This window comes from Lates calcarifer, linkage group LG23, assembly GCF_001640805.2.
Source record: "Lates calcarifer isolate ASB-BC8 linkage group LG23, TLL_Latcal_v3, whole genome shotgun sequence".
NCBI lineage: Eukaryota > Metazoa > Chordata > Actinopteri > Centropomidae > Lates > Lates calcarifer.
In genome coordinates, this window is record NC_066855.1 from 3,093,552 (window position 1) to 3,108,131 (window position 14,580).

The window sequence follows — 14,580 nt, forward strand, 5'->3', positions numbered from 1 at the left end:
AATGTGTTAAACCTTCAAATTTGCAGTAATTAAATACTTCATTTGGCCACTTGGGGGCAGCAAGTTGTAAACACAGCATGGACATACTGTATGTCAATGAATGCACGTCCAATATACTTTGTATTCCTTGTTGTTTTTCTTTCCATCAACTCCTGAGAGAAAATATGTCTCTTTAGCTGCAAGAAAAAGTGAGTGAACCCTTTACAATTATCTGGTTTTCTGCATTGATTTGTTACAAATTAGCGATTTGCTAGTATGACAGAATTCAGTGTTTCAGAGGTCTTAATTAACAATCCTGGGAACTGGCAAGAAGGGATTGTGTTATGTAATGCACAAGGTGGTATTAAAATGTTAAGACGTTAAGATTAGCTGAGTGGAGTCTAGCATTTGGAAGGAGATGACGTTTGGGTAATTCTGAGCTGCAAAAATGCCTGGATCAGGGTCTTAGAGGGTCGTGCAGGGACTTGAAGTCATTATTCATGTCAGGTTCAAGCTCAACATACAGACTGTAATCCTTCAGAAATAGAGTTAAAATTAAATGAACTTGGTTGGCATTTGAAATGGTAGAGGGACACTTTACTTTCCCTTTTTACACTATCCATCAAATGACAACAATATTAATATATATATATATATATATATATATATATATATATAATATAATATTAAGATAAATAATACTGTAAAACAAGGCAGTAGAAGTAGTGACGAGTAAACAAGTAACACAGTATTCAGTCCAGATAAAAACTTTCCAATCCACCTTTTGTTCCTATATCCAGAGTGTGGGTGTGTTTTCCCCCCCATTCTGATCCGGCATGTGTTTTAAGAAGGCTTTGCCACGTGTCCACAAACTGTGTAATCATGTCACCAGTGGAGCGACCCAGACATGACCTGTAAAGCTACCAATGGCACCAAAATACACCACCATAAGCTTTCAGAACAGACAAGGGAGAGAGACTGAGAGGGTGAGAGTTTTTGATCAGGCTTTCACACCCATCTGCCCACCTTCAACATATTTCTTACCCGTCCTTTGTCCTTTGTCTCTAAAAAGAAGCTTGAGGTGTTGTAATATAACACAAGTGAATTCGGCAAATGATCCAAGTCCAAATAAGTATTGTAAATTGTGTCAGTTACACTAAGTACTTTGGACAAAGACAAGGCATCTGCATGAAGTTAAATTTAAGCAAAATAATAACCCAAAAATAAGAAACTTCATCTTCCATTTACCAGTTTTCATTCTGCGATTACTATTGTCTGTTGGCTGATGCACCATAGATAATGCGATTAAAGGTTTATTGGGAACAAAAGCCTCTTATGTTGATGTGGTTGTCGTCCAAAAAAAAGGACAATGCTCCCTCCTACAAAAACCAGCATCTCTCGACACAGACAAATGAACTAACACATCCCAGAGAAACAGAAGACGGAGCAATTCACAATGGTGATGGCGCAACACACACCGCCACTGCTGCTGATGCTTCTCTTATGTACCCTCTCTGCCAGCTCATCATTCCAGCCTGCTCTGGTGTTAGAAATGGCCAAGATCCTACTGGAAAACTACTGCTTCCCTGAGAACCTGGTTGGGATGCAGGAGGCCATCCAACAAGCAATTAACAGCGGAGAAATCCTACAGATTTCAGATAAGAAGACCCTGGCAGCTGTGCTCACAGTCGGAGTGCAAGGGGCACTAAACGATCCACGTTTGACCGTGTCATACGAGCCCAATTTCATCCCAGTGATTCCACCAGTGCTGCCGTCTCTCCCCATAGAACAGCTGGTCCGGCTGGTGAGGAACTCTGTCAAGCTGGATATCCTGGAAAATAACATTGGTTATTTGCGGATAGATCGGATCATCGGGGAGGAGACAGCAGTAAAGCTCGGTTCCCTGCTGAGGGACAACATCTGGGACAAAGTTGCTCACACGTCCTCACTGATTTTTGACCTGAGGTTCAGCACAGCTGGACAACTCTCTGGAGTTCCCTTTATAATCTCCTATTTCTCAGATCCTGAGCACCTCATTCATATTGACACTGTGTATGACAGGCCTTCAAATACAACCAGGGATCTGTGGACCATGCCATCAATAAAAGGAGAAAGATATGGAAAGAAGAAAGATGTGATTATTTTGACCAGTAAGCGGACCATGGGGGCTGCTGAGGCAGTGGCATATACACTGAAAAACTTAAAGAGAGCCATCATAGTTGGAGAAAGGTCTGCTGGTGGGTCAGTAAAAATACGAAAGATTAGGATTGGAGGATCGGATTTCTATATAACAGTTCCTGTGGCAAGATCCATCAGTCCAATCACAGGACAGAGTTGGGAAGTAAGTGGCGTTTCCCCGACAGTCAACGTCATTGCAAAGGAAGCTGTTGCAAAGGCAAAGTCCCTTCTGGCTGTAAGGCGTGCCATTCCAAAAGTTGTGCAGAGGATATCTGACATAATCAGGAGGTTTTATGCTTTCACTGACAGAGTTCCAGCTATTCTTCAGCATCTGCAATCTACAGACTTTTTCTCTGTTGTATCTGAGGAGGATCTGGCACTCAAACTCAACCAGGACCTCCAGACTGTGTCTGAGGATCCACGACTGATCGTCAGATACATGAAAGATAATGCTGCCATTGTAGAGGAGGACCCTGAGCTTTACAGAGTTCCTGATGATCCACAATTATTAAGTGCCCTGGTTGACACAACATTTAAAGTGGAAATTCTCCCAGGAAACACTGGCTATCTCCGCTTTGACAAGTTCGTTGAGTCGTCTACGCTGACTAAACTAGAAGAAGTCATGGCTGAAAAGGTGTGGAAGCCCCTAAAGGACACTAATATCCTGATAATTGATCTACGCTACAACACTGGTGGATGTTCTACCTCTCTAGCTCTTATACTGTCTTATCTGCAGGACACTTCCCAAAAGCATCAATTTTTTGCAATAAATGACAGAATTCAGGACACAACAACAGCACATGACTCTCTTGCCTCAAATTACAGGCCCAACCTATGGCTCCAAACGTGGGGTTTACGTGTTGACAAGCTACTACACAGCAAGTGTTGGTGAAGAGTTTGCTTACCTGATACAGTCTCTACACCGTGGCACAGTCATTGGGGAAATTACATCTGGTAACCTAATGCACTCAAAGGTGTTTCAAATAGAGGGGACAGACCTCACCATCACTGTCCCTTTCATAAACTTCATAGACAACAATGGGGAATTCTGGCTGGGAGGTGGCGTGGTCCCTGATGCCATTGTGCTAGCTGAGGAGGCTGTGGACCACGTTCATGAGATTGCAGATTTTCATCAAGGGCTCAGGTCGCTCTTGGAGGGAACTGAAGAACTGCTTGAAAAACACTACGCAATCCATGAGGTCGCCCTAAAGGTCGGTAAGGTGCTGTTGGGTAAATGGGCCGAGGGACTGTACTGGTCAGTGGTTGACTTTGAGTCTTTGGCATCTCAGTTGACAGCAGACCTGCAAGAGGCTTCAGGCGATCACCGCCTCCATGTCTTCCATTGCGATGTTGAACCTGAGTCGCTTCATGACGTCGCAAAGATCCCCACAGCTGAGGAGGTGGGATATATAATCAATGCTTTGTTTAAAATTGAGCTGCTGCCAGGTAATGTTGGCTATCTAAGATTTGACATGATGGCAGACATAGAGGTGTTAAAAGCCATTGGCCTGCAGCTGATAAAATAGTGTGGAGCAAGATAGTAAACACAGATGCCCTCATAATTGACATGAGGTACAACACTGGTGGTTATTCAACAGCGATTCCCCTTCTGTGCACCTATTTCTTTGATGCTGAACCTTTGCAGCATCTTTACACTGTCTTTGACCGCACCACAACCACCATGACAGAGGTCATGACATTGCCCCAGGTCAGGGGGCAAAGGTATGGGTCCTCCAAGGACGTCTACATCCTTACAAGTCATATGACCGGATCAGCAGCTGAAGTGTTCACCCGCACTATGAAGGACCTAAACAGGGCTATAATCATTGGAGAGCCAACAATTGGAGGATCTCTGTCAAGTGGAACCTATCAGATCAGAGACAGTGTCCTGTACGCTTCCATCCCTAACCAGGTTGTTTTGAGTGCCATCACTGGGAAAATGTGGAGTGTTTCAGGGGTTGAGCCTCATGTTATCGCCCAGGCAAGTGACGCCCTTCATGTAGCACAGAGACTTATAGCAGCAAAGCTGTTGAAGGGAGAGCAAAGGAAGTAGTTCCTCATGTTGTAGCCTAATTTCCTTTAAAAACAATTACTTAATTTGTCTTGTATTCAGCCAACATGTTGACCCAAAAAAGTAACCTTTTATGAGCTGCATGTGTAAGGGGCCTTGTTGTCAATTTCACACAGAAGCAGTTGTGTGATCCACTGTCCACTGCCACAGTATATTAAACAGTCTTGTCCTGTAATGATATTTAATAAAAATGTATCCCTGAGCTGCTTTTCCTGATTTAACCAGAGAGCTGTCATTTACATTTTTCTGGTTTTGGTTTAGAGGTTTACTGTCACATGTTATGTACTGTTTCAGATGCCTTTTCACAAGAATATAGTGATAGGCAGAAAAGCATCATTGCAAGGTTTGTGTACCCAGCTGTATCCGCATTGTATTATCTCACAGAACCCCCAGACCAGCCAGCTCTCCCCAGTATGAAACCTGCTTTTTTATTTAAAGTGTTTAGCTGATGCCTTCATCTAGAGACACTTGCAGTGGATGGATTCAGCACACAGGAGGGAACTTATTAGCTGTGGATAGGATCAAACCTTAAATCTACTTATCTACCATGGCATTAAAAACAGCAAAGAGGATGTAATGTCTGATAACAGCTCAACATTACAAAAGCCTAATTTCAGTGTCAACTGTGGGAAAATATTGTAACTTCCAAATTAATAAGAGTTTCTTAAAATAAACTATTTTGCACTTTTTTAGTTATATGATAACCTTATAAACCCCAATTTATATATTCACATGATGGAAAGTATTTAATGTATTAGGAGGTAAATGTTCTGTACTGTATGCATTATTTATTGATTGTCACATGGAATCCATATTATTTTACCTCTTTCGCTTTGCACTGTGTTTTTCAGTCTGCTGTATTTAAAACAGCAGCTTTTCTGTTCCGCAGCTACAAAACTTAACCAGCAGAGGGAGTAAGCACCAAACAAACTAAAACTGAATCTTGCTGTTCCAGCTTCAGACTTCAGACAGGAGAAAACCACCACCAACTGAGCTGCTGCAATTAAATGTATACTGTTCATGAAACAATAAAGAATTGAATGGTTCTGAATTTGTTTTAATTCGTTTGTCAGATGTTAAAAGGAATATTCTTTTTCTCAAAGAAATCTTTGAGCAGACTTCATAGTTTGTGTTGAATCAAATGGCAATCACATGATTTATTTCAATATTTTCTTGTGTTTTCATTTTCAAAATGACTTCTACTTACAGAATATTTACTGATATTAAGGGGCTTAATACACTAATAACACTTTTCACCACCCTTGATCCCATTCTAGATAGTTGTTATTACAGATATCACCTTATTTAACACAGGTAGCTTTAAATAGGTGTTCAAAAATACCTTGTGTAAATTTAAGACTCATGTCTTTGGCAACACTTTCTTGTTACTACACCTACTTGGCTAAGTTGTTATTGCCTTACAGAAGCACTCAGGATAATACGATTAGAGGTTTATTGTTGGGTAAATCCTCTTATGAGTGTGTTAACAGAAACCTTGCAGCCAAAACAGTGCCATTTGACAAAGAACCTTCTTCGAGAGTAGGAGGTGCGGCTCTTCAGCAGCCACTTGCCATTCAGTCAATTTTTTCCGACCAAACTGTCGAAAATGGCAAAGGCTCTCTTTCTGGTGGCATCTCTGCTAGCTTTGGGAAATGTTTTCTTTATCCATGCTGCGTTTCCCCCCAGCCTCATTGTTGATATGGCAAAAACTGTCATGGACAATTACTGCTCGCCGGAGAAGCTGGTAGGGATGAAGGAGGCAATCGAAGCTGCCGGCAGCAACACAGAGGTTCTCAACATCCCAGACGCTGAATCCTTGGCCAAAGTCCTCAGCTCTGGAGTCCAGACCACGGTCAGTGACCCACGTCTGCAGATCTCATATGAGCCGCACTACGTGTCCGTGGTTCCCCCGAAGATGCCTCCCTTGCCCCCTGAGCAGCTCATTGCTGTCCTCCAGACCTCCATCAAGCTCGACATCCTGGAGGGGAACATTGGCTACATGAGGATTGACCACATCCTTGGGGAGGAGGTCGCTGACAAGGTTGGCCCATTGCTCCTAGATCTGGTCTGGAATAAAATCCTACCAACATCAGCTCTGATCTTTGACTTGCGGTACACTGGCAGTGGGGACGTCTCAGGTATCCCCTACATAGTGTCTTACTTCATCGAAGCCGAGCCTGTGATCCACATTGACAGCATATATGACCGTCCCTCAAACACCACCACCAAGCTGTTTTCTATGTCCACCCTGCTGGGGGAGAGATACGGCATCGCCAAACCCCTCATTATTCTCACCAGCAAAAACACCAAGGGCATCGCCGAGGATGTTGCCTACTGCCTCAAGAACCTGAAGAGGGCCACCATTGTGGGCGAGAAGACTGCTGGGGGCTCAGTGAAAGTCGATAAAATCAAAGTGGGCGACACCGACTTCTACGTTACACTGCCAACTGCAAAGTCCGTCAATCCCATCACTGGCTCCAGCTGGGAGGTTACAGGTGTGACACCTGATGTGGAGGTCATCGCCGAGGATGCCCTTGCTACTGCCATCAAGATTGTCAACCTCCGTGCCCAAGTTCCAGCCATCATTGAGGGATCAGCGAACCCTGATTGCTGACAACTACGCCTTTGAGGATATCGGAGCTAATGTTGCAGAGAAGTTGAAAGAGCTCCAGGCAAAGGGCGAGTACAGCATGGTTGTCTCCAAGAGCAATCTGGAGGCAAAGCTGTCTGCTGACCTGAAGACCCTTTCTGGGGACAAGAGCCTGAAGACCGCCAGCAATACCCCAGCCCTGCCACCCATGGTGAGACCTTTGTACATAAGATTATTGGTTGGTGAAAGTAGTCATCATTGTCATTTTTTTAAATATTGTTTTAGTATTTAGTAGTGGATAAAGACATGTCAGATATACACTGAATGCAAATTTTAGCTCAGTTTCTGTTTGTCTTTCTTGCCAGGATTATTCTCCTGAGATGTTCATTGAGCTGATCAAAGTCTCCTTCCACACTGACGTGTTTGAGAACAATATCGGCTACCTGCGTTTTGACATGTTTGGAGACTTTGAGGAGGTCAAGGCCATTGCTCAGATTATTGTTGAGCACGTCTGGAATAAAGTTGTTGGCACTGATGCCATGATCATCGACCTCAGGTTTGTAATCCTGCCTCACGGTGCAAGTCAGAGCTTCTATTGAAAACTCTGTGTGTCCATTTTGGAATATAAATCATCCACTAAAGCTGCTAAAGCTCAATCAGTCCGGGTCTAAATTTAGAGGACTTAGTCTGAAAAAGTTTAGTATTGTTTTTATGAAGATTTCTCTATTTATAATCTATTCATCATTTTAAACGATGGGCCACCAACAGATCTAGGGGATTAACCGAATCTGGCAGGAAAACTGATCATTTTGCTGATTAGTTACTCAACAAACTCATTCAAACACAACTTCTTGCTCTGAGCAACTGGCACCCCAGCCAGTATTAGATAACTTTATCAATGTCTGCATAAATGAGTTCACAAAGGGTCATCTAATTTCATCATGAATCTAGCCTGTGATTGTTCTGTAACTGTATTTGCAGGAACAACCTTGGTGGCCCAACAACAGCCATCGCAGGCTTCTGCTCTTATTTCTTTGATGCCGACAAGCAGATTGTGCTGGACAAGCTGTACGACAGACCATCAGGCACCACCACAGAGCTCCTAACCTTACCTGAACTTACTGGTAAGTTTTTAAAATGAATTCTTGGTATTATACTCGTTGTATATACTGACTCTTGTTGCAACTAAATCAGAGACTAGCTGGAGAGCAAAGTGAGGAATTTGGCAGCTTAAGGAGCTACACAATTTGAGTTGGTGTAGACCAAAAACAGAGCTATGGAGGGAAGTTATTTTGGACTTAAATTCACCAGGTGGCCAGAAACGCAACTCTAAATGAATGCTAAGTTTAGTTTGTAGATGCTAGATGTGTAAATTAGCAAGTGTTTGCTAAGATGTTTGGCATATCAGCTTAGAGACTTTGCGGACAGCGATATGTCTGAAATACAACAATACTGTCACACTCTCACTGTGCACCCTTTTCTTTACATAAGTCACTTCTAGAGTCATACCTGTACCTTCATCCATGACCTCTTGCCACATACTCAACTCTTTTCACTGTCCATAAGTCACCTCTCTACCCTCTACCTCCATCTCATCCCCTTTCTTAGGTACAAGGTACGGCTCCAAGAAGAGCCTGATCATCCTGACCAGTGGAGCGACTGCCGGTGCTGCAGAGGAGTTCGTTTACATCATGAAGAAGCTCGGCCGCGCTATGATCGTTGGAGAGACTACCGCCGGCAGTTCCCACCCACCCAAGACCTTCCAAGTTGGCGAGACCGAGGTCTTCCTCAGCATCCCCACCATCCACTCTGACACTGCTGCCGGGCCAGCATGGGAGGGAGCTGGCATCGCACCTCACATACCCGTCCCAGCTGACGCTGCCCTGGAGACCGCCAAGGGCATCTTCAACAAGCACTTCGCAGGCCAGAAGTAAACCACGTCCTGAACTGGGGTTTCAACTGTTACTTTTGCTTTGGCAGCCAGATGCTTCAAGATTTAGGATCTAGACTCATTTAAGAAGTGAAGAATGTAGGTTAGCACAAAGTGTAATCTGTTGTTCATTTTCTCAATAAATAAGCCTTTTTAGTCTGTTTGTAATGTGGAGCAAAGGTTGACCAGGATTTACTTCTTCTTCTGTTGAATGTTACTCTGGCTATCAAAGGTTTTCAGAATGAATGGCAGTGCTGAGTGAGTGAGTCCTTTGTGAAGCGGGTATGTATAAGTCAGAGGTTGAGAACGTTGAGAAGTCATGCAAAAGAGAAGAAACAAGTTAAGTAAACACACAAAAATGTTTTCAAACTAAGTTTGCTGTTCATTTGTTATGTTGGATATTTGGAATTCGGACCTCTGTAAAGTAGGCCACTTGATACTCTGGTAAGAAAATCATCATGTGATGTCCTTATTGCGTATGGGAAATGCTGTATATCCATTATGCAGAGAGCGTCATGCCATGTAGACCTACTTGGGTTGTATCAATTCCAGTGGTGAGACACAATAAAAAAGAAAATTGGAATACAAAACAAAAGTGCGTGTTGATCATATTTTACAAAGGAGGTATCACACAAAAAATACAAAAGACATATTATGAGTTTATAATGAATCACCTCTACAGAGAAGTGCTGGCGGTTCCTTTTTAAATTTGATACAGAACCAAATGTGTTGCAATTCACAGTTACAACAACATTAACCAACAGCTGGAAAGAGATAACAAAATATTTCTCTTCATGACGCTGCTAAATGATAGCACTAGTTCGCCTACAATGGAATAAAAATGTGGACTTCTACATCTGTAACACAATAGACTAAGTTGTGGTTCCCATGGACTCGTCCAACAGAGAAGCCACAGGAGATTTTATCAAGATTGAAAGAGATTGAAAGTGAAGTGGAAAAGCCCTTAAAGCACAATCTGCTGCAGCTTTTCAAACCTTGGCTTTTGTCAGTGACAGTACAATTTGAAGATTACACTGTGTTTAAGAGCAGTTATGTCAAGGACAGTAGGATCATGTGCGTCTTTGATGGGTGACAGCTTACATGGTTTCAGTGGTTTAGTTCCTGAATCGTGACACCATGTAATTTCATTGATCTATCAAGGACCTGCCATGTGGTCTTAGTATAAAATAAATAAACACATTCAAAACACACGTGTCCATGTGAATCCCTCCCTTTAGTCTGACATGCTGGTGAACAAAGAAAGAAAAAGTAAGAAAGAAAGCTAGAGTAAATCCCTCATTTCATTTTATTATAAAACTATGATGTGAAGTGTAGTTAAGTAACTGACTTTACCTCAATTATGCACACAATGTATTTGGTCACTGGATATTTTTATGTGAATACAGTAAACTATCTTCAGTGGGAGAGTCAATGCCAAAATAATTTCCCCTTCCTCTCTGAAGGAAGACTAGACTCTGCCTCATTAAACAAACATTAAAAAAGTATTGCCGTAAATCTAAATGTTATAAACTTAATTTTTGTTTAATTTTTAAGCATTTGCATTTGAGTGATTGTAAAGAAAGGCTAGTACTGTTTTATTGATCAGTGTACATGAGTGGAGGTGAGATAGAGAGAGCAGAGAGCTCTGGGAAACACCGGACTTTCATTTGTCAACGGCAAGGATTATAAGGGATTAGTTTAGTGGGGGTTAAGTCAGCACATATCAGCCAGTGTTGTGACTTTAAACAGGGGCCAATGGGTTAAAGGGCATTGTAAGTGTGTGTGGAAGGAGGGGGCTCTAAAGTTTAAAACTCCAAAACACTGTGTGAAAAAGTCTGGCTGCTGCTCTTTTCTGAGGAATCTGTTTGTCTGCCTGGTTTGTGTTGGACTGACAGGACGGCAAACTGGTCAAATATTTCCCAAAAAGAGTGGAAGAGGAAATATCAGTAGGTGGAGCTAAAAAAAAAAAAAAAAAAAAAAAAAAATCTGATTCTGTTTTTTCTTCTCACCAGTCAAACTAGGCATGCTCTAATGTGATCCCAGTCAGAAAACAATAGCTGCTCGCCTCATTTAAAATACGCCACATTTACTTTACTGTTTCACAATAAAAGCTGCGTCACATTTCACTTAAAAGTTGAACACTTCTCATTTAACCCTCTCGTTGTCCTTCGTATTCCATATACTTTTTTCTTCTTACTATTATTCAAAAACAAAAGATAACCGCTTCAGAATCACAAATCTCATGCACAACAACAAATCCTACTACACACACACACACACACACACACACACACACACACAAAGGCACATTGTCGGCCACCGGGTCACTTTGACCCAGAGGACAACACACAGAGGACGACAAATGAGATGAAATTACAAAGAGTAATTCTGGATTACATGCTGCATCATTGTGAATCTGTGAGAATATGTGAGGGCAACTTGACTCCTGTGAGTGGGAATGGCGGACCCCGCCACTAACAGCAAAAACTACTATATGGAGAGGTAACTGCAGAATGTAAATACACTAAATGGTTATTGCTACAAAATGCCAACCACAAATAATATTTAAAAATTGGGTTTGATTTAATGAAAATCTTAAGGATTGTGAAGGTTGTGTTGGCAGTTTTCTTACTTTTAAAAGGTATTACACCTTTAATTGTAAGAACAGTTACCAGTCAGTTATGTATCTGATGATTGTGTGTAAGTGTGAGTTTGTTGCATCCTGTAAACATATTGTATCTGCCACTCTCTCATTACAGTCCCTGCTTTAAGAAAGTGTAATTACAGAGGATGTAGCTGTTAGTGGCCTGTGCTGCTGTAATTAACCGGTAGCAGCATCACGGTGAACGTAAATAAACTAATTAGGACAAAATGCTAAAACACTAAATAAACACGCACTTTCTGTCGCAGTCGAAGACGCAGCGTAAAGCTCATATGGTTTCATACAGCGCCTCATCATCACCTCTTCTGCCCTGCGCAGATTCCCCCGCAAAATGCGCCAGTGTGCCACGCGAGGGAGGCGCAAAATGGGATCTTGACCCATTTTTTCCTCCTTCTCTCTCCTCCTCAGGATGAAATATGAAACCTGGACCATTTCAGTCAAGTCTGTCCCCTGGGCTCCCAGTTCCTCCAGCGCCAACTACTGCTCTGCATAACCCACTTTCATTTGGCTTTTTCAGACTTAAACCAGTTTTGACACTTTGAAAGGAAACTTTTAGCCATTTTTTTAACGAACCACCCATTCCATCATTCTATCCTTTTTTCCTCCCTCTGACCCGGCTTTGGATTTGTTTTTCAGCACTCTTTTTGCCTGCCAATTGTATGTGGATTCTGAACCATCCGAAACTTTTTTTTTTAATCATTCCCTTTGAGAGAAAGCATCCCTTGCACTGGCACTCAGACCGGGATGCGGGTGGTCGTGATTGTAAACTGAACGGAAAAACAAAAGAGACGTGGGAGCATCGCCTTGCATCCTCTCTTTTGTCTTTGTTGCATCTCTGCCTCTCTTTATTTTCACAACTGTCTCTGGGATGTAAGAACTTACTTAAGTCGCTGTTTTTTTTTTACTCTTTTTATTCACAAAGGAATTAACATTTATTTTTTTCAAGAGGAGACATTATGGCGAGATTTTTCTTAAACATGCGTCTTGTTCTGGTTTTGTTTGGATTATTTTTGCTCTCTTCTCCATCCGCAAGAGCCGAGCCGGAGCTGCCGGACGAAGAGGAGGAGGAGAGTTCCTGTCAGGGCGCTTTTGACCTGTATTTTGTGCTTGATAAGTAAGTGGAACCAGCCTTTGGCACGAGCAAAAACACCGAAAAAGTAATCTAACATCTGCACTTATTTAGCGTGTTACTGTTGTATCTTTGCTAGTATGTGTCGTGGTGTAACTAAGGACAAAACAGGGAGTTTATTTCTGAGTGGTGCAACAATTTCAGCTTCTAACATGAGAATATGTTTAAGTAAAAGTCGCCAGAAAAAAAAAAATAGGCTGCACCGCTGCAGCTGTGCGTGCGCGTGTGCGTGCGCGCGTGATGACGCTAGAGAGGAGGCTGACTCGCGGAGTACAGTTTGCTGAATAGGCAAAAAGAGAAGTGACGATTTGGATGCTATCAGTTCAAAAATAATCCTCTCTCTCTACACCACTACCTCTTTTTTCATTCTGTAGAAAAAGGGAAAAAACAAAAATGTAAGATTATTAAAAGAAATGGGAGTTTTCTTCTTCTGGGGGGGAAACACAGGAGGGACTTTTTCTGCTCCATACTAAGTGACCGCTCACTGTTCACTCTTTCATTTCCACTCTGTACGCCCACATTGGAAAAATGTTGTGGTTATGTGACATCTTAGCGCTGGACTTCAGCAGCTGGGCTCAGACTGCCGGGGAAGAAAATAAAATCAGAGAAACTTCTGGTGCGCCTGTTATTTTCTCTGTGCATTTACTGCACGGTTTAAGTGCAGTAACATATGTTTTCTAGCATTCTCCAACACAGGAATCATCATCCACCTCAATGCTGCATTCATTTTAGTGGTATATGATTGTAGAGAACCTCCTCACAGCACAATAATACTCAGATTTATTGGTCTTGTAATGTTGTCACAAGTTATTGTTGTTGTAATTGCAACTGCCTGGTTTTTATCTTGGGATTATCTCCCTTGGATTTACAACATATTGTTGTATCAGCTCTTCTTCCTCTTGCACTAATGGAGCAATGCCAAGAATGGGGAGGGGAAACAAGAAAGGACAGGAAGCAGCAGCAACAACAACAAAAAAAAAACAAAACAAAAAAAACAACATTAATGGAAAATATGGTCTCAATTTGGAGAAAAAATGTTGCACGCAGCACCTTTAAAGGCCTGTTGTGGGGTTTCTTCTGAATTTGTGAGAGGAAGATGAAGTCTAGTGTAGTGACAGTTGCACTCACTGAACTTCACAGAACCATTGACATGGCATTTTATTCCCGAGTAGAAAAGGACACAAACATAGTAGGACTGCACTCCAGATGTGAAAGGCTGTTTTTGGCTTGGGCTGTGTGGTAAACACTGACACATGCTGCAAATAAGGAAAATGCTTCTTTTTTCCTTTTTTTTGCCCAGTGTCAGATGCTTTTGTTAGCTCTCCTGCGTGCCTTGGTGCCCACTCTGAGGGGTGACTAACAAGGTTTAGATATCAGTTGTGTACTTCAAACAGGAGGGAGCTCATTAGTGACCAGCCTCAGCCTTCCTGCAGCCGTCCCTCAACAACATCCCTCAGGCCTGAGTCGGTTTTATGAGACACAGACTGAACGCGGTGCCCTGGTTTATGCATATGGAAGGTGTAAAAATCAGTATTAGGAGGTTAGCAGGCAGAGAAGCCGAGGATGCAGGCAACTAAAATGTTGGCCGGGCCTTCCTTTGTCCAAATCTTAGACGATTTGGGTCCAAAAGTGACCGCAGAGTCAGCTAGCATAGACCCACAAAGCTACTTCTTATTTCTCACTGAGCCACTGGACCGCAGATGATTTTGAAGTCAGTCTCTTATCAAATTTTAAAGACCAGTCATAAGGCTGTGGCCGTGCTAGCAGCTCTTTTGGGTTGCACTCAGGCACAGTGTTGCTAGAGCTAAATGCTAACATTAGCATGCTAACATTCTGGTGTTTAGGAGGTATAATGTCTGGCATGTTCACCCTCTTTTCTTAATTTTCTAATTAGCACTAAATAAAAAGTACAGCCGAGGATTATAGGAATATTTAGGTACAGTATGTTAGTCAGGATCAAAAACATCTTCACTGATGATAATCTAGGACTTTGCAGAATATGAGTAACATGCTTTGGGCGCTGCGTTGAAGGTGGAGGAGA

At 42.3% G+C, this 14,580-nt stretch overlaps 3 protein-coding genes across 3 annotated transcripts in view; all 3 read left to right on the forward strand.

The window, feature by feature from the left end:
• The first annotated feature begins 1,531 nt into the window (after positions 1-1,531).
• On the forward strand, positions 1,532-3,709 carry LOC108873041 (retinol-binding protein 3-like). The gene is given in 2 exon segments (XM_018661061.2): positions 1,532-2,965; positions 2,967-3,709. Coding segments are annotated over 2 exon segments (2,151 nt in total). The 3' UTR covers positions 3,684-3,709.
• Positions 3,710-5,709: 2,000 nt separating this feature from the next.
• Positions 5,710-9,436, forward strand: rbp3 (retinol binding protein 3). Its single transcript, XM_018661072.2, is given in 5 exon segments — positions 5,710-6,827; positions 6,829-7,029; positions 7,184-7,374; positions 7,800-7,942; positions 8,427-9,436. Coding segments are annotated over 5 exon segments (1,854 nt in total). The 5' UTR covers positions 5,710-5,834; the 3' UTR covers positions 8,753-9,436.
• A 2,338-nt stretch (positions 9,437-11,774) lies between these two features.
• The window catches only part of antxr1c (ANTXR cell adhesion molecule 1c), a 33,659-nt gene continuing 30,853 nt past the window's right edge, over positions 11,775-14,580 (forward strand). The window contains exon 1 of the mRNA XM_018661087.2: positions 11,775-12,524. Within this exon, the coding sequence (XP_018516603.1) occupies positions 12,367-12,524 (158 nt within the window). The 5' untranslated portion in view covers positions 11,775-12,366. The remainder of the gene's footprint in view (positions 12,525-14,580) is intronic.